At 31.8% G+C, this 19,314-nt stretch overlaps 2 protein-coding genes and 1 long non-coding RNA gene across 5 annotated transcripts in view; 2 read left to right on the plus strand and 1 right to left on the minus strand.

Moving 5' to 3' along the window:
- The window catches only part of LOC131669472 (phytanoyl-CoA dioxygenase, peroxisomal-like), a 62,096-nt gene extending 59,971 nt beyond the window's left edge, over positions 1–2,125 (plus strand). For all 3 annotated transcript variants that reach the window (XM_058944360.1, XM_058944361.1, XM_058944358.1), the window contains exons 3-7: positions 470–627; positions 724–960; positions 1,064–1,259; positions 1,338–1,499; positions 1,624–2,125. In XM_058944360.1, coding sequence (XP_058800343.1) covers positions 497–627; positions 724–960; positions 1,064–1,259; positions 1,338–1,499; positions 1,624–1,761 — 864 coding nt within the window. In that variant the 5' untranslated portion in view covers positions 470–496 and the 3' untranslated portion in view covers positions 1,762–2,125. The remainder of the gene's footprint in view (positions 1–469; positions 628–723; positions 961–1,063; positions 1,260–1,337; positions 1,500–1,623) is intronic.
- A 2,822-nt stretch (positions 2,126–4,947) lies between these two features.
- Positions 4,948–8,268, minus strand: LOC131669437 (SREBP regulating gene protein). The gene is made up of 5 exons (XM_058944304.1): positions 8,062–8,268; positions 7,700–7,980; positions 7,392–7,634; positions 7,073–7,291; positions 4,948–6,988 (listed from the first exon to the last, which is right to left on the minus strand). The coding sequence occupies exons 2-5, from the start codon at positions 7,805–7,807 to the stop codon at positions 6,677–6,679; spliced, it is 882 nt and encodes a 293-aa protein (XP_058800287.1). The 5' UTR covers positions 7,808–7,980; positions 8,062–8,268; the 3' UTR covers positions 4,948–6,676.
- A 444-nt stretch (positions 8,269–8,712) lies between these two features.
- On the plus strand, positions 8,713–11,989 carry LOC131669441 (uncharacterized). Its single transcript, XR_009302372.1, has 7 exons — positions 8,713–8,793; positions 8,911–9,187; positions 9,287–9,411; positions 10,274–10,392; positions 10,822–11,043; positions 11,707–11,893; positions 11,968–11,989. It is a non-coding gene; the product is annotated as an uncharacterized LOC131669441 (long non-coding RNA).
- The last annotated feature ends 7,325 nt before the right edge of the window (positions 11,990–19,314 follow it).

Raw genomic sequence — 19,314 nt, forward strand, 5'->3', positions numbered from 1 at the left:
ATGAGTGCTGATAAGTGTATAAAAATCTATTTGTTTTCAATACCCCGTACAAAAAGTACAACTTTCTCGCGTGGTTGGCAAAAAACGTGCGCTCAAATTCAAGTTCGAGCTTTGTACACGATGATTTGAAAAAAATGTCATCTAACTGGCGCAGAAGAATAGGTGCTTGTCTCGAGCTTGGCTGGGATATAAACCTCATCACACGTGTGAGACAAGAATCTATTTTCGTTATATATTACTTACATTTACATCACTTACATACCCTTCGATAAGATGCTGCCGTTAAATTAAACTGAAGATTTTATTTACAGTTTATTTCAATTTTATATTTTGCTCAGATTATAAATGTGTTTTTAATTGAGGCATATGTGCTTCTTTCTCCCCCTTGTCTTTGTAAATAAATAATTTCAACGTGTGTAATATTCTTCACTGACTTGACGACATTTGAAATCCTCATAATTTGTTTTAGAGTTCAGACTTGCAGTAGAGTAGCAAAATGCACAAGTTGACGTTGACAAAAGACACGGGCCGATTAACTCTTGGCCAAAGGCAGTTTTACGAGTTGAATGGGTTTTTGGTGATCCCCCGAATCGTTTCGCTAGATATTCTCGATAAATGTAGCAAAAGGTAAATGAATATGATGGCGGAAAGAAGTCATTTATGAGTTGTATCATTCGAACTATTCAAAGTCACGCACGTACCATAATTGATGTTTCATTACAGATTTGACGATTACGCTAGCGGAAAGGTAGACAAAGGCTACACTACTGTGATGCGTGACATAGTAGATCGTAAATCCGTAAATAAGATACAAGATATTTTGCACGATGACGTTTTCCGCGAGTACTTTGAAAATAAGGACCTTTTGGACATTGTCGAAACTTTCACTGGACCAAATATAGTAGCGGTGCACAGTATGCTCATCGCCAAGCCACCCGATGCAGGCGCTGGTAGTTCCAGGTAAAGAACGAAATTTCGATTCAACTCACATTCGCTTTGCTTGTGTTACTTACGTTTTCTAAAACCAATCATATTTATAAATTTAACGTTAATCAAATTTCAGGCATCCTCCCCATCAGGATCTATATTACTTCCCATTCCGTCCCGCTGATCGTATTGTAGCCGCTTGGACTGCTATTGAAAAGTGTGATAAACAAAACGGATGTCTCCATGTATTCCCTGGATCTCATCGTTCTTATGATTTGCAAGCTCATGGCTATCCTAAGAACACGGTGAATAAAATGTACCATGGTATTCAGGTATGCTAAATTCTCAAAAAAAAATTATTTCACAATGTAATTAAACTATGCAGTCCTAAAAAAAAATTTTTATAACAGGATCTACCGGAGACAGTCAAGTGGATTGATGTTGAAATGGAACCTGGTGACACAGTTTTCTTCCACCCACTGCTTATCCATGGCTCGTGGAAGAATCTTTCAAATCGGACCAGAAAGGCTATTTCATGCCATTATGCTGCTGCCGAGTGCGAATATATCAACGTAAGGATAAAGAATTTATTATATTTAATTTTAAGCAAACTATTTTTATTTATCTAAAGTTTAATCTATCGATTTTTAATTTTCTTTCATTAACTTTGATTCAATTCTATAATTTAATTTGCAGGTAGATGGCACATTGCAAGAAAGCATAAAGAATGAAGTGTTGAACGTAGCTAAAAAACGTTTTGGAATAGATGTTGACTTTGCCGATACTTGGCGATTGCGATCGGCTTTAGTACGAGGTGTTCGCTCATCCCTATAAACAAAAAAAATTAATGCATTTCATATGTAATCGATTTTTGTAATAATTAAATAATAATAAATAAATGCAAAATATGCGATATTTTTATACGCAAAATATTCGTATAAAATGAAAAAAGATGGGTGTTGGGTGAACGCATTTTTATAGTCCAAAAGACTACATTCTGTTTATCGAAACTCTGTTCGTAGTTGTTCTTATACGTCATCTTTTAAAATTTTGACTTTACCACGTTTGTAAATTATATACATACTTTAACATGTTTGTAAATTTTGGCGATTGCGTACATATTTTTGTATTGATAAGTTTTACTTTGTGACAATATTTCGTGGTATGTCAGAAACAAATAAACTTCTTTAATTTTCGTTGTAACTTAATCGATTTCTATTTTTATTTTCTCAATAATGAATATATAGGCTATAAACAAAGATGATCATGGCAGTCATAATTGTAATTCAATATCAATCTAATAACTTATTCTATTCAAAGGAAAGGGCAACTAAAAGAACTAACATAATGAATTGTTAGGTTGAGCTGGATTTTTTTAATTCTCTAAAATAAAAATATACAGTCCTCTGTGACAACGTGGAAGTCATAACTTCAGGTACATCTAAGCCTGATGTAACCTAGTGTTTTTTTATTTGCTAAATCTGCAATTTCTGATCGCCTAAACTAACGGGGATTACGGCCAAAAACGATGGAGGGAGAGTTCTAGTTTCCTATACTCTTATAATTCTAATCTATAATTCAAATTTACGGGAATAAATATATAGATCCAATCTTCATTTGTATTTACACTTTTGAAATGATATTTAAAAGTGAATTGCGCGCTAACGAGAGAAATAGAAAGTTAATTGACTTTGCCTTGTTTTTTTGCTTGTTTGTTTCCGTTTCAGACTAGAATTTGCAGCTGTACATGCTACAATACTTTTACTTTTAATTTATCCTGGGCTTAGCTGCTCGACTTTTACTGCATTCGACTTATTAGAGAAATTGCTCTGATGGTACAAAAGTGACTGTTGCAGAGCGTATTGATAATTTGCTCGATGGCCTTTGATTGACTCTGTGACGTCCGGGTCACTATCTCAGGTACGTCTGAGGCGGATGTAATCTCAGGCGCTCTATTTGGTTTGCGTGCGTACGCTTAAACCGGGACGAGCGATTAGAGAATAAGAGCTTTTCTACTTCGCGTTTCGCGTAAAAAGAGTGAAAAATAAAACTTGACTACAAGCCTTCCATCAAACACCAGGGTCCAATGGAATCGGGGCTTGGATGTGAAAATCCCAAACCTTGCCGGAATTATCACATAAAAAGAATTTAAATTTGGTTTAACGGCGCGACTGTCTTATAGAAAAGTATCCCAATTCCTGCTGAAATACTTTTCGAAGACCTATTTCTCACGAGTTTCGATTGGCTACTCTAACAAGAAGAGGAAAAGGAGAGATAGTGATAAAAAATTTTAGTTTCAACTTACTTTTCTTTTTATTCAATGTACTGGTACTTGGAGAGATGAATCTGGACCTGGCACTTGGTCGAACGAGGTGAACTTAGAAGCTTGCGAGGAGCGAGAGAGAGCGATTTTCGCTTGCGCACGCCCTTTTAAACCCTGGGGGTGGTTGGGAGGAAAATCCCTCTTTCAATCCCTCAAAATTTGGGAAGAGTGGAAATACCAGTGAATTCTAATTGGCTGACCGAGATTTTCCCTCCTTTTCTCTTTCGGATTTCGGGCCCTAATTGGTTCAGGGGCGTGGTGAGAATTGGGGACGCGCGTTCAAGAGTTTGGGCCTTATCTCGCTAAATGACTCTCCAAGTACCATTTTTATTACAGTTTTTCTTATAATTATTAATTTATTTATTACGTAAAATTATTACAATTAATTCTTAAAAATAACGCAAGTTTCTTATTATTTAACATATTTTACGCGAAAATCTTTGATCCTACATGTTTACAATTAGTAACTTAATTAATTAACTCACTTCGTTGTTTAAATAATATGGAACGAAAAAGGGGTATTATTTAATTGTGGACTGTATAACTGATTTGCTAAAATTCATTCAAGTAACTGTTTTCGACTATTTACCTCATTTTCTAATTTATAATTTCAAAACTTTGAGTTATTTTCAATGATTGCGCGGCAACTATGTTTCTAATCAAAAAGTGTGTGGGAGGTTTCAAGAAGCTGCGAAATTTTCCTATCATGCTGTTATTTTCCCGATTCATTTGCGTAAAATTAATTATTAAGATTTTTTTTTATATAGCAAAAGTTTTAGCTTCTAAAAGTGGAAAACTTTTGGGTGAAATCGAATAACAGGATGCAGGCGGAATTCCGCGGCTCCTTTACTCTATATCTAAACCTACTCAAAAAAAACTTTACGATCGTTCGAGGTAAAATTCGGAAAGCGCGCGACAAAGGGACGGCTATTTTCACGTGTCCTCCAGCTGCTTCAGCTGAATGCTCTCCTTTGCTCGTTTACGGAGTTAAAATTTAAGCTACGCAAAAGTACATGAGGAAAAAAAAATAATTTATTGATAATAAATGGCCCGACGTTACAACTCAATTCAGGAAGCACCGTACTGGATTTGTGTTGAGCCTGCTCAGGGACTCGAAGGAAGGCTTCCCTTTTCAACATTCTAAAATTGTCCTTGAGTTCGAGCCAGACATTTTCATTGGTGGAAAACTCTTGTTTTTTTAAAAACGCACTTTGAAGCCATGCTATTGTTATTCGAGGTTTCTTACTAAAGACGTCGCGTGTTATATATTGTTTTTGCAGGGTTTACTCATGCTACAATTGTTTATTTTCACATATAAAATTTCTTATAAAATTATTATTTAAAACTACTTAATCTATTATATTTACCATAAATTACTATAATTTAGACTGGCAAATGCAATTAGTTTATTAGTTATTTTTAATTAAACATTTATCAAACCATTTTTATCAAATGTCTTTATAATTTTGTTAACGTATAAAATTAAAACTATCAAATGTAATAGTAATATGGCATACAAAATTAGTATATAGAACGTAATTTAACAATAGACGATAATTTGGATTATTTTACTCAAATAAATTGCTTAAAGTTAAAAAACATTCGTTTTTCAAATGGTTTTAATGAATTTTTGGTGAAACTAATTGCATCTGATCGTAAAACATAAAAGAGGTTTCTGTAGGTTCATATTGCAGGTTTTTATTGTTTTATCAAATTCGTACATTTTTACATTGATTTTCTTATATGTTAAGCTTTGGATACTACATAACGAAAAAACTGAAGAAAATGATAACAGGATGATGTAGATAAATTTTACGACTCTTTTATTTGTTTAGGCGACGGTCTTCCATTCATACGTCACTGGCTGTACATTAGTCCTTCGGCAAGATATTTTTTACATAAACATAGTTTGCACCGTAAACAGAAATTTCAATATGCAACTTTCTAGTCTTTACAGGAATTCGGAATTTTCTGTTGGAATGTGAACGTTCCGAAAGAAAATGATTCTTAAATATTTATCTATTATGGTTTATTCTTCGTTTTTTACGCATTTACAGAAAGAAAGAGAGAGAGACATGCGCTGCTGTCACTAACTGGAGGACTTTCTCTATTCTTTAGGTAAATCAACTGATTATTTTTTATGAAAAAAATTTCATAAAAGGATAAATCCGTCGATCTTAGGAGATAAATATGTAGGGAATGGATAGAGCGAGTGTCAAGTGCTTACGAGTTTTCGCGTAGTCAGGATATAGTTTCCTGTTCAACATTACCTTAAAGCATGTTGTTTTTTGTCAACATCTGTTTAGCAGATTTGGCATTGCACTTTGCAATAAGCCATAAAAAAGAGAAAATCTTAGGAGTAAGAGTTGAGTCGACAGTAAGACACTTATTGTTAGCAACAGTTATCTACACTACCTTCTATATAGTATGCATGCTTTTCCATTTGTACCTGAATTTATATCTTCAACGTACTAAAGTTCAAAATACTTCTTAAATTATTCTGTCATTATAAACATAAACCATATAACCAACCCCATAAATATATAAGAATTGAATTTTTATACCATGCACTATTAAACTTGCTGCGCTGAAAATATGACGCAACTCGGTGCAGTCGGGTTTTCATTATAATTCTCTGTTTGTAGACTTAAGGGATTAGTTTGTTATAAACCAAGTTGATGAAAGCTCTCAGTTTGCATTGGTAAAATGCACCTCCATAAAAAAAGCGATGATTGAATTAAGTTCAATGAAAGATTATACAAATTGCATTTTTTTATTTGTTTCAATCTTGCTTCTAAATAAAAAACCTTATTTTTTCATACATGCTTGTGTTTAGCAATATGTCGTACACAAAGAAATTATTATGAAAAACATTAATTTTTCGATTTTCAAATAGAATAAATTTATTTTGAAGCATATGTAAATGTATGTTTTCATATTGTTATATAATCAAGTTTATCAAAAATTAATTAAATTATGATCACTTGTATCGGTAACAACAATTAAACAAAAATTATAACGTAATTATATAGGTTTATATTAGTTGAATTTTTTAAGAAAAGCTAACGTAGCAATAAAACAAAAGACTAAATTTTTACACCTCCACTCGTTTACTAGTCAACGATATACGTCATTGTTTTATAATTAATCTATATCATGATATAATGGCATTTTGTTTTCTTTCATTTTTAATGTAGAAATAAATTAGAGGAATAAAGTAGGTTTAATTTACACTGATAATTACTGTTCACTAGTTTTTACATTATTTTATAGCTCCAAAAGCACAGTAGCGCCGAAAGAATTGTTTTTCTAAATAAATACCTCAATGTATGCTAATTTCAGGATGAAAAAATTCAAACTATGATTCAATTATGGAATGAGCATTTTAACAATAAAATAGGTAGGAATAAGAGATAAATGTAATAATTATACTCTAGAAGAAGATATAAAAGTGATACTAAGATCATTCTTATTATTATTATTCAAAGACAAAGAATTCCTTTTATGTCTTCGAGATAATCGGCTGCTTGGCAATTGTAAAAGAAAACAATGTTTTGAATATGGATTTTTATATGTGTTTTCATGTTGGACACTTGCACTAGAAGTTCGACAAGCAGCAAGACACATTTGAAAACGATCAAGGCTACGCAGACGTACTTTCAAACTGTCACTTATCTTTTTCAATTTCATATTTTGTTTTTCAAATTGTCCAGTGTTTGATGTTTTCTTTAGTTTGATCTGTAGTGATAATTTTTATTCCAAATTATTTTTACACATTAAAATAATTGAAAATTTTATTAGCTTATTGTGAGCAATTTATACCTTCTTGGGATCTAGACAACAAGAGACACAGTATTCATAAATAGCGCAGCAGCCATGATTATTACATGTTTCACATGTATACCTGGCTTTTGTTAAATAAGGCACAGAGCTGGATAGATTTTCAGTTTGCTCGAATATTTCTGTATTGCAACAACCATTTGCAAGAATGTTATGTCGAGCACACACATAACCTTTTTCATCCACAATTAATGACTTTCCCTACAATAAAATTAAATATATAATATGTCACACATAGAGTTAAGTTGTTATGTATTTGTGTATACTACATATTTGTATTTTTGTAAATTGATATACATACTTGAACTGAGTTGCGACAAGGCTTTGAAGAAGTCTCATTGTCATTCAATATTTCAACATTTTCTAACTCTACAGAGTTGTCATTTCCAATATCATTCAATACTTTCATTTGCCACAACAATGGGGTATCAGCAAATTTTGCTTTGTTATAATCACCATCTTCGACATTGAATAGATAATCACTACCTCCAGTAATTGTATTATCTATGTCATTAAAATCATTTCCAAAAGTTTGTTCCTTTTTCTGCAATTTTGACAATATTTAGTCTTATGAAAAAACACAATAATAATAGAATTCCAATCACTTACCTCATTACAAAATAAACTAAGTACACAATATGTAAGTAGAAAAGCAAAAATAAGTCCAAAAATTACTTTACGACGAAGAAATTTCGAAAATATGGTCCAAATTGGCATACTTTGATCAATTAAAATATGATACGCTTTTTACCTACTTTATGATATATATTTTTAATATCTTTGTAAAAAAATAAAAATTAAATGCTTTTATTTTTGTACAATTATAAACACACATCCCGCTCAATGGAATGTATTTGAAAGTAGTTCTTAATTGCCACTTTTTTAATGATCTAAAATAAAATGAAAACTATTTTGTAATCGTATTTATGACTTTTTGAAAATTATAAATAATAAACAATAAATATACGTACAGAAAGGGTTATGTTATATTTTACAAAACACACAAGTTTTGTTCAAAAGAAGGAATGGTCAATTACAGATGAAAACCATTCCCAAGATAGCAATAAATTTTATTGTATATTTTAACTTTTTAAATACCAAATATTAATCATCTAACATTGTTATATCTTTTATGTGTATCTACTCTTACATTATACCTTATTATACCACATATGTACTTAGTATACGTGTGTGCGTGCGTGCGTGCGCGCGCGCGCGCGTGTGTGTGTGTGATTCTCAAGCCTTTTCACGCGAAGACCCCCCCCGTTCCAGCCTGCACAATTTCTGAAAAATCGTGGGAAAAAATCAAAATTGATAGATTTTCATTTGCCCAATTCAAATATGCAATTGGATTTATTTGCCCACCACGTGTTCATTAAATAAAAATTATTAACTACCAATGACTATTCAACCAGCTCTCGAACCAACTCTATTTCATTTATTAACGAATATATTGATCTCACCAAAATTGTAAATAATTGCCCACGAACTAATTTAATTTGCCCAGCTGAAAAAGATCGTCAACAATAATTCCTTTCTTTTCTTTAATAATTTAAACTATTACTGGAGAGGTTTCACGATTGTGCGTCTACTGCGCATGCGCCGACAACGGAGCGGCCGCCCGCTCATGATGACGTCGCGGATATATTCTCCATGCTCTACCTACAGTTGAAAATGCTATCTCATCACGACTACATCTTTCGGTAATTATTTATTTATCAAGTTGATCTTTATAACATACTGTACTTAGTTCACTTACACATGCCAGTACAGATTTCACAGCTTTACAAAAATATTTGTGTCTACTTTCATATTTTCAGCAGCAGAGCAGAGGCGTTTGGAGTTTTGTTTTGGGGTTTTTCCCCATTTTCATTTTGGAGCAAGAAAATGACGCCGCAACTTTTACAAACCATGAAATTATAAGTTGCATTTTATTTCAAACTATTTTCATTTTACAGCTTACTGATTTAAACATTACAATATTTGTGTCCACGTTAGAATTTATCTACTTCATAAGTAAAACGATGAAACAAAATGAAAGTTTACAAACTCAGCTATTTTTACTGACTAACTTAACCTACTTTAAAAGCAAAAATGGTAAATAAAACACTTCGTGAGTTCACCAACTCAGCTGTTTCTATTAATTAACTAAATGTTTGTGTTGGTGGTTCTATTACTAATTTATGTTTTTCATAGGTATACTCCAAATAAATGCAAATGGAACTGTATGGCAAATAAATGCAAATGCAACTAAAGTGGAGTTAGGTGTATGCTTTTTGCATAAAATAAGCTGCTCATCTTGATTGGCGGTGTGTTAACAGGTAAAATTTTTTTGTATGTTACTACATCATTCCTTTCGATCCAGTTAGTGTTAGTTAAGCAATAAGCTATATAGTGACCAACACCGTTTTCAATCAAAGGTGGTATGAACTTGACTATTCCACATAACACAAAGGTGTTATTTTTTACTGTAATGGTTCGAGGCACAATACGTATATCAGTAGCAAACTTTTCTGATTCTATTTGTAGTTCGTCTTTGGCATATGTGCTAGCTCGATATGCCTCATCAGTATCTATCCATAAATATGGCCCCATAGTATATGTAATAAATAAGTTCAATGTTGTACACTTCTTGCAATTCAAAATTTTGTCTTGGAAAAACATGTTTAATTCTTGCTCTAAACTTTGGTAGTTATCTACCCATGCAATACGTAAGTCTGGCAAAAAAGTTATTATTTTTTTAAGATCTTCTTTGAAACCACAGTTGTTGCAACTCAACTTTTCAAGTGTACAGTCATAGTTAATCATTAATGTTTGAAACAACTGAGTAATATTGGTGTTGCACTCAATATGACTGGTGTTTGTATGGAAAATAGAGTAGAGAATGTGGGCACGGTTGGTGTAGAATATGCTAGCTACTCCCGTTAAAGAATAATCATACACTGTGTTGGCGTAACACAAGTATTGATTCGATTTCCTGTCATCAATACTTTTTTTAATAAAATCCTTGAAATCTATTACTTTAAAACAAGTACTACTTAATATTTCAGTGATTGTATCAAAGGCACAAGTATTTGATAATGTGATTCTGTCATTTTTCATACGCTTTCCTGGCTGCTTAGACCCATTGACAAGATTTCTTTTGCTTGCGCTATTTGAACGAGTGTGATGTTTTTGTTGCAGGTGCAGAGCAATATCAGGACAAGGCCGAACATGTATTCCTCGAATCTTTGGAGTTGAGTTGGGTTGAGCTGGATTGACTAAGGCTGGTATTGAGACTGGAGCTGAGACGTTGGCAACAGGTACGGTAGCAATTTCTAATTGTTCATCGATTATTAATGAAGATTGCTGGACTATATCATTTTTAAATTTGGCATATTTATGGTCCTGAAGTGAATGATCTAACTCCTGTACATTTAAACTGTCATTGTTATTCACAACTGATAATTCTATAATTTGGTCTGTATTTGGTAATTGTGCATCTGGAAATTGAAAAATGTATATTTTATGTTACCTATATAACAAAGTACAATACTTTAACTATAATTTGATAATTATACCTGAAAGATTTGATGCAGCAGTTTCGTTAAAAATATCGTCTTCATCAATGAGCAATTTATTGCACTTATTTCTCCATTTTTCTACTACTAGAAGATGTTCTTTATCATATTCCTCTATATTCTCATTAGACTTAATTTGCTTCTTATCTTTGATTATTCTATTTATTGCAGCTCTGGCCAGTAATATGTCAGAATGAATTTGCCGGCAATGCTTTACTAAGAACTTGTCAACCCTCATCACTGTGTTTTCCATTGAAGCCTTTATGTTGCCAATACATGCCTCAGCTCTAGCTGAGATTGCTACATCATGGGGATTATTGAAAAACTGTTGCATTACATTTGTCCAGCAAACAAAATCTTTGGCTAAATCTATCAATCTATTAGCAAAATCAGGTAAAAAATAATCATTCTTTTGAATTCCTAACGATAAGTCTAAATCACCGTCCTTCTTGACTTTAGATAATGATTGATTCTTGATGATCTGAATGTATGTATATGTCAATGTCCATTTTTCATTACTTTTTTTGGAATTTTTACTGTGTTCTTCTTTATAACTATTTTTAATTTCACTCGGTTTTATTGTAGTGGAAGTATTCAAATCGAATTCATAAGTTGCAACTAATTTTGTTATATATTTCATAGCTTGTTGACATGTGTTATCAAAAAATGGACTATATGCAACAATAAAAACACATTTTATTACTTTTTCAAAGTGATGCAACTGAGAAATTGTGGATATATACCCAATGCATTTCACAAAAAGTTTTTTAACTTGGGGATTGTCTTTGGGGTAGCAGGGCCATTCGGCCGCTGCATGCATAAGATGAGCAATATCAATCCTTATCTGTGTACACAATTTCAAGAACATTGACTCTCCAAATATAATTAATAGGCAAGCATCTTTGTATGTCTTGAATGTGATATTGTTAAAAGCTAAGCAAGAACCATTCTGAATAGCTTTTCCCCTATCCATATTAAGTTCTCTAGGGGCCTTTCCTCCAGATTGTATCCACGTTTGTAGCCAATTTACATAAAAAATCGTGTCATTCTTTTCAGATAGAGCTTGTGCAATTGGTACTATTTGATCTCCTATATGAGTGCACATTATGGACAAAAAAATGTCACTGGAATCTCCGTCAGGTCTATTGATTTTCAATGCTATCGATGATGTTGCATCAAGGGCCACTGCATTTCCCAACTCGTTCGCGATATCATTGTAAACACTTATTTGGGAAGGTGACCAGTAAGTCAAGCAGAAGTAGTCGTATCCAATGAATCTGATGTAATGATTAAATTCTACATTATTTTTTATTGCAGATATGGAGTTAAATAAAGGTACGCCACGCACAATTCCCAGCTCTGCGTTTTTGGCATCTTGTCTAGCGTTTTGAAGCTGTTTCAATGAAAATAAATCGGCAGGTTCTGGATCTCCATCTTTCATGCGGTTGCTCGCTTCATTTCTTCTCCATTCTTTGGGTTTTTCTTTCAGAAGTTTTTCTCCGATGATAGATTTAGCTAATTTCTGTAATCTTATTTTCTTCGTATGAACAGTGCGTGAAGTATCGGTAGTGATAACGTTGAATTTTACATCAACGTCATTACCGACGACTTCGTGGCATACCAAGATTATTCTTGCTTGGCATTCAGCTTCTGTGCAATGCCCTTCGATCTTAATATAAGCACTATCACTGCCAACGTAGTGTCGGTCGAAGCTGTACGCACAAGGCAGTTTTTGGGAATGCCAGATGCATCTTCTCATTACATCTGCCCAACCTTCTTGCAACACACTAGTTGAACGACCACTCTTGTATACTATACTTTTAGGGCTGATTAATGACCATTCATCACGTAGAATTATGATTTCAAATTTTAGATTTGATTTTTTAACGTTGCCATTTGATGGTAATATTTTTGTGTCATCAAGATCTGCTTCATGATTACTGACATGGAAATCAACGTTTTCTACTTCATCTGTTATACCTACAATGATTTCTAAACCTTTTTGATCATTATAAAATGTTCTAATCCCGTGTCTATTTTGCTGTACCATTTTGAACAGATTGAGAGGTTTGATTTTACTTCCAAAGAAATTGCAAATATTTACCCAAACTGGGTCATATCTACTTTTCAGTGTGTAGTCGGAGTTGTAGATTATTTCTGTTACAATTTTTTTTTTTACTTCTTCATGTGGAACAGCTGGCTTACGTCCTGGCATTTTGTTAGTAATTAATATTTTCTCTATAGACATGTTATGAAGAAATGAATATTAATAGAATTATATCATTTAATTAATTATACTAGTTGAAATTCTTAACTCACATGAATATATAATAATTTTTAAAGCATGAAATTTCTTGAGCTCTTCCGTTATGCAGTGCTATTGCATGTTTAAAGATAACTTCCATCTCTTCAACTAGGTAAAATATTATATCAATTAGGTGTTCAATGAATTTTACAATCGAATAAAATTAATGGTGATTGATCTTACCATTTAAACCTTCAATTCCTTCGTTGCCCAAACCTAACCATGACAAAAATATACAACTCGAAAAAATATTATATGGTATGACATTAGAATATTTTATTTCTCTTTCTTCACAGTCAAATTTGATGTTCGATGCAATTCTCTCTATAATTAGTTTATCCTTTCCTTGTTGTCTCTCACGTTGTGAAAAAAATTCCAGTGCCTCGTAATACTGATTTATTACGTTCATGATGTTCTATTGCGATTTATATATAAATATTATAATATTTAATTCCATTTTCAGGTACAAAAACAAACAAAGCCGACAAAATTGATGAACTGTTGAAGAATGACCGGAAATGAGCAACGACGACGGAAACCGTTGGAAAGCTTTTGACTCATAATGACGAGCATGGCATTTCTATTGGTTCTTTCCAACGACAGCGGCAAATTTTGGAAATTCAAACGTACGGATTGAAAAGAAATCTAAATTAACGTTGAGAAAATTATTGTACGACCACAATTATTTTCTGATCTCATTTACTTAGTACTCTCAAATGATATATTTTGTATATGTAACGCAGTATGAAAAAAAAGCAGACTACAAATAAAATTAACCATCTTGAAAACTTAGTTTCTGTTATATTTCATTTACTTTAATTCAATTGATTTTATGCAACAAGACTTGTACATCCACAGCTATAAGATTAAAATAAAAATGAACAAGGTATAAAAAAAATATTGGGTCGCTGTATGATTAATAGAACCATTCTACCGTTCAAAATGGGTTTGAAAACGTATGTATGTATGTATACATAAATGTTGTTTTATTCATTTTTGTGTATATATTTTTGTTCTATCACTCAAATTGTAAGCCAAATAATTTCAGTAACTAACAATCAGTGTCCGAGTAGGTATGGAATTTGAATTGTAGAGAAAACCCCGCTGACGCTGCGTTGCGCATGCGCGTTCAAGCTAGGTATGCGAGAATAGTTTATAATAGCTTTCAACAAATTACTATCCATTTTTGATAATGGTTCTCAACTGGGCAAATTGAATTGGTCTGTGGGCAATTATTTACCACTTTGGATGGATTAATTTATTCATTAATAAATAAAATACAGCTGTTCGAATATTTATAGGTAATTAATAATTTTTATTTAATGAACATGTTGTGGGCAAATAAATCCATTTACATATTTGAATTGGGCAAATGAAAATCTATCGATTTTGATTTTTCCCCATAATTTTTTGGAAATTGTGCTGGCTGGAACGGGGGAGGTCGCGAAGTTTCACGCTGGGATGATGTGACGGTGATGTGACGATGACGTGACGGTGATTTGACTATGATAGTGTGATATATTGTCATACAGATGTTCAATACCCAGATAACAGTGCCGGCACTATGCCGTCAGCATACGCGGCACCGTGATGTCCCAGTGTATCCGCATTCTGTCGCGAGCACGCCGTGCCTTCCATGCCGTATGCTCATTGTGCTAGCATTTAGTGTAATTAGTGTAATAATAATAGTATACACAAAAGATAATAATAGACAATAAAGTTGTAATGTATTTTTAATAAATTTTAATTTTTTGTTTTAAGTAGAGATGGCAAGCTATCAAGAGATTAATAAAAGTTCTATTTAGATAAAATAACAATTTTCCAATAATTTATTAAAAATATATTGTATATAACATTAAAAATTTGAATTTAATTTAAAAAAATTTTTAATTTATGCTGAAAATAAGCAAAATGTAAACTATCATTGACATTTATTTATTTTTATCTATTTTTATATTTTTATATCTTTTTTATGAAAAGATATAATTATTTATATCTTTTCATATTTATTTTTATGTTATTTCTAATTTAAACAAGGAAACCGCAATTGATCGTATCATGTTTCTTCATCAATGGTCGGATGTGAAACCGCTATGGCAAACCGCTGTTATATATTTTTCATTTGTAAATCTGTGGTAATTTATCAATTTTATAAAATTGTATTTTTTTCGAAATCAAAATAACTTATTTTTACATATGTGTATAATGAAACATATAAATAAGAGTCTTATAAAAGGCCCAGTTCAGTTTGAAGTTTCAATTGTATCACATAGGCATAAGTATGTCAACTTAATGTTAATATATTGCTCTTATATGCATGATTCATATTTTGACTTTTAAATTTATATTATAAATATTTTTATGTCAAAAAAGCTATAAATTAAATATATATTTCTTCAGTTATTGTTAGTGTAACTTGTTTGCTCAGAGATTTATCGAATAGTAATACGTATAGATAATAAGTAATAAATAAAATAATAGAATGTCTGTTAGTGCGACCGTTGTAATAACATATTATTATCAAGAACCTTTGATCTGAACCATGATGGAGAAATTAAGTTTACAGTTAATAAAGAAGAAAGATCGTTACACGATATACTGGCAGAAATAATAACATAATGCGTAATCAATTCTGACGTTGATGTAGAAAAAGAAACAACGCCGTTATTTTTACGATAACTATGAAGTTATTGCAAAAGGTCTTGAATAAAAAGAAATTGAAACGTCTGAAGATATTCCAGAAATATTAAATTGTTCATATAAGCAGAAAAATGTAGACTTTAAATATACAGAAGAAGCAGTTAAGTACTGGTTGAGTGGAAGAAGTAAGTCTTACTTATTAAATACTGTACAGAGCAGGTACCGACTAATAAGTAGCGAGAAACGATTGCGACAGTGGAAACAGCAAACTGAAGCGGGGGGCAACAGATACGAAAAATTACTCAAAATTTCGGAACACGTTTTAAATAATTTAAAAAAACCATTACGTCAAAAGTGACTATTCATGATATTGATTTGATAAGATGGGCTTTACAAAAAAAAGCTTAAATAGATATGCCTTCATTCAAAGCATTAGATTGATGGATTCAGGAATTTAAAAAGAAACACAATATCGTATCTCGAAAAATTACTAAATTTATTACAAAAGCTTCATTGATAAAAACTAACGAAATAGAAGACATGGTAAATCTTTTAGAACTGAAGTCCTACAGGCGCTTACAAAATACGATGCAAAAAACGTATTTAATTCTTATCAAAGTGGATTTAATTTGGAAATTCGCACTGGTAGAAGTTTGACTTATAAAGGAATTAATGAGGTACAAAAGTACGAGAAATTGCACCAAAAGAGGTGGATTTAAAACTAATAACGATACCATCGACTGGTAAAATTCAGCCCCTAGATGTTTATGGATTTCGCTTCTGAAAAAACTTCGTAAGAAAATTATCAGATATAATTATTTTGATGGATTATGTCTGTCTACACGAAAGAAATAATATCATTAAAATGCAATCTCTCGTGCATAATCAGTTATCATCTCCAAGATTTCATAATACTTTTAAATATTCACGGTTCAAAAGTGAATACTTAACTGACAGACCTTCAAAATTTTATAATCTTGTTGAATTTTGCTTAAATACAACTACAGATTTTGTATGTAGCTATCAGGACAATATTGAAATTATAACTTGTGGTTGGTATTGTGAGGAACCGACGTCACGTATTGTCATGTACGCAAAGTAAGAGCAGTAAACTACGTGCATAAGAAAATAGAAAGTAAAGCGCGAGCGTTCAAATCAATATTTTTCTTGAATAAACGTAGTAGGCTAGCATAAATCGTAAAATGTAAATGGTCACTTGGGCACTACGACGCAGCGGGTTATAAATGATGGCTCAAAAAAAAAATAAGGAAAGGGAAAACAACTTTTCTTGACGACTCTCAAGTCGTCAAAATTTGATGGGTTTTCCGCCGAAAGCCGAGAGGCCGAGGTTGAGAGCCAGGGAGAGAGAAAACCAGCCTCCTAATTTGCCAGCGCCCAGAAAAAGGGACGTCCTTTTCCCTCCCACGCACGCGCGAATGGCAGCGAGCAGCATCAAGCGGAGCTTCGACGCCGTATCGCGAGTAGAGATTCGATTTCACTACCGAGCCGTCTAGTTGGCCCTTTCTTTTTTTTTCTGTATTATCTTGTAAAATATATAGAAACTTTACGGGTAGTTAAGTCCTCTTTTAAATTAAAATTTTGCCTTTTCCTTTTCCCAAGTTACCTGAACCGCGTTAATTTCCATTTGAATTCGCGTGAGTTGCGCGCGCAAACCAAAGGCACAGATAAAGTTGAAGATATTACAGTATAAACAGCAATTGTGCTTAAATCATTTTTTACAGAGTATTATTGCAAAAATTATAAACCATAGGAATAATGTATAAAATATCCGTAGTTACCAATAATTTCAAATATTCAATTGATAGAACAAATTGTACTTTATGAAAATTATTGCACTGTTATAAAGAACGTATATCAAGATGAAAAAAAATTATTATCAAATTAACAATAAGAAGAATTATTATTGTTTTTTTTATTCAATTGAAATTACTCTATACATAAATTTTTTTATTAATCTCTTTATAATTTGTAATCCCTGCTGAAAACAAAAAATTTAAATTGATTAATAATACATTACGATTTTATTATTTATTATTATCTTTTATTTATACTATTATTGTTATACTATGAACTGTATATACTAATTCACTAGAAAGTCGACACATTTTAATTAATTAAAATTTTAATGTGATAGACTTTATGTAAATTTAATAACTAAATAAATAACTAAATAAATTTAATAAATAAAAAGAAATAGAAATTAATTTAAAAAAAAATGTTTTCTGTAAAAATTTTCTGCAAAAATCACACATCTCACTCTCATTGTTAATTTCTTCCACCATATTAAATTCAATATTATGAATTTTGGAAATATTGTTATAAATTGATATTCAGCGGCGTCAAAAAGCTACTATTTATCGAAATTAAAAGTTTTCAAAAAAGTTTCATCGAGCGTGACCTATAATAAAACACTAGAGGATTCTAAAAATATTTTTTTTTATTTATATTGAGTTAATTTTTGAATTTTTTTTACGTAAATATACTTGATAAAATACGATTCTACCCCCCTCCAAAATAAGGGAGGCAAACTCTTAAGTCGATTTTACTTTTGGGTTAATAAAAATAATTTTATTTGGTTCAAAAATATTGATTAGAAGTAAGAATATCTGTAAAAGTGTTTTAAGTGTTTGCGATATTTAGTGGTAAACTTTAAGGGTGGTTTTTACCCTCTTAATTATTGTATCAGCTCTAAAAAAACACGTATTTAATATTTTTCGATGATCTACCGATGTGCAAAGTTTCAAGAAAATCGGAGAAGGACACACCTCCCTGCCTCCCCTTGTTATGACGAACATCCCATAGCACTAACCAACTAAATTGACATATTTGTCACTAGGCTCTTGAACATCTGCATTAGTTTCAAAACATTGATTGCCAACATCGTTGAAGCTTGAATGTGTGGTTTGGTACTGTTGATGATATCTTAATCGGACCATACTTTCTTGATGATCATGTATATGGTACAAACTACTTACAGTTCTTACAAAACGAATTACGTGAACTGCTTGAAAATATTGTATTGAAAACTAGAGCACGTATGTGGTTCCAGCAGGACGGACCACCAGCATCCTAGAGTAGACAAGTACAAGAATATTTGGATCTAATATTTCTAAATAGATAGATAGGATGAGATAGTTCTATTGAATGGTGCCCGCGATCTCGAGATTTGACAAGTCCAGATTCTTTTCTGTGAGGATACTTAAAAAATGTTGTTAACACTCAACAACCAACAACGAGAGAAATATGAAAGAGCGCAAAAGATTGGCTTGTTAAAATATTCCAAGAGAGGTTTCATGGTCTACTGTAAGCAGTTTCCAAGGTAAAATCAACTTATGCTTTGAAAATAATGGGCAATATTTCGAAGATCTTTTGCGATAACACTTTTCTCATCTGTTTAATTAATTACTTTCAGTTAGTTTCGTTTCTATTAATTAATTATTTATTTAAGTTATGTACTCGTAGTTTGTACATTATTAAAAATTATTACACATTCAAATAATAAAAAGCATTTCGGCTAGTATGATCGATCATGTATATTATTTATTAAACTTTTTAATCTAAGGTCGTTAGTTCTAGGTCTTTTCTAACATTTTTCATACGAAAATCATAAAAAAAGAAATTTTTTAATATTTTTTCGGATTTCCTCTTTAAATTGACCTTAGTATTGGACCTTTTTAATATCATTTCGATCGTAAAAT

Source organism: Phymastichus coffea, unplaced genomic scaffold (assembly GCF_024137745.1).
Source record: "Phymastichus coffea isolate CEN01 unplaced genomic scaffold, Cenicafe_Pcof_1.1 PCOF00093, whole genome shotgun sequence".
Classification (NCBI taxonomy): domain Eukaryota; kingdom Metazoa; phylum Arthropoda; class Insecta; order Hymenoptera; family Eulophidae; genus Phymastichus; species Phymastichus coffea.

Bases quoted from the DNA above. Each gene is read 5' to 3' on its own strand.
- LOC131669437 (XM_058944304.1), bottom strand. From the start codon at position 7,807: ATGCCAATTTGGACCATATTTTCGAAATTTCTTCGTCGTAAAGTAATT. The intron at 7,292-7,391 runs GTATGTATATCA...ATTTTATTGTAG, and splicing joins CTTGTCGCAACTCAGTTCAA to GGAAAGTCATTAATTGTGGA. The intron at 6,989-7,072 runs GTATAAATTGCT...TTATCACTACAG, and splicing joins GTTGTCTAGATCCCAAGAAG to ATCAAACTAAAGAAAACATC.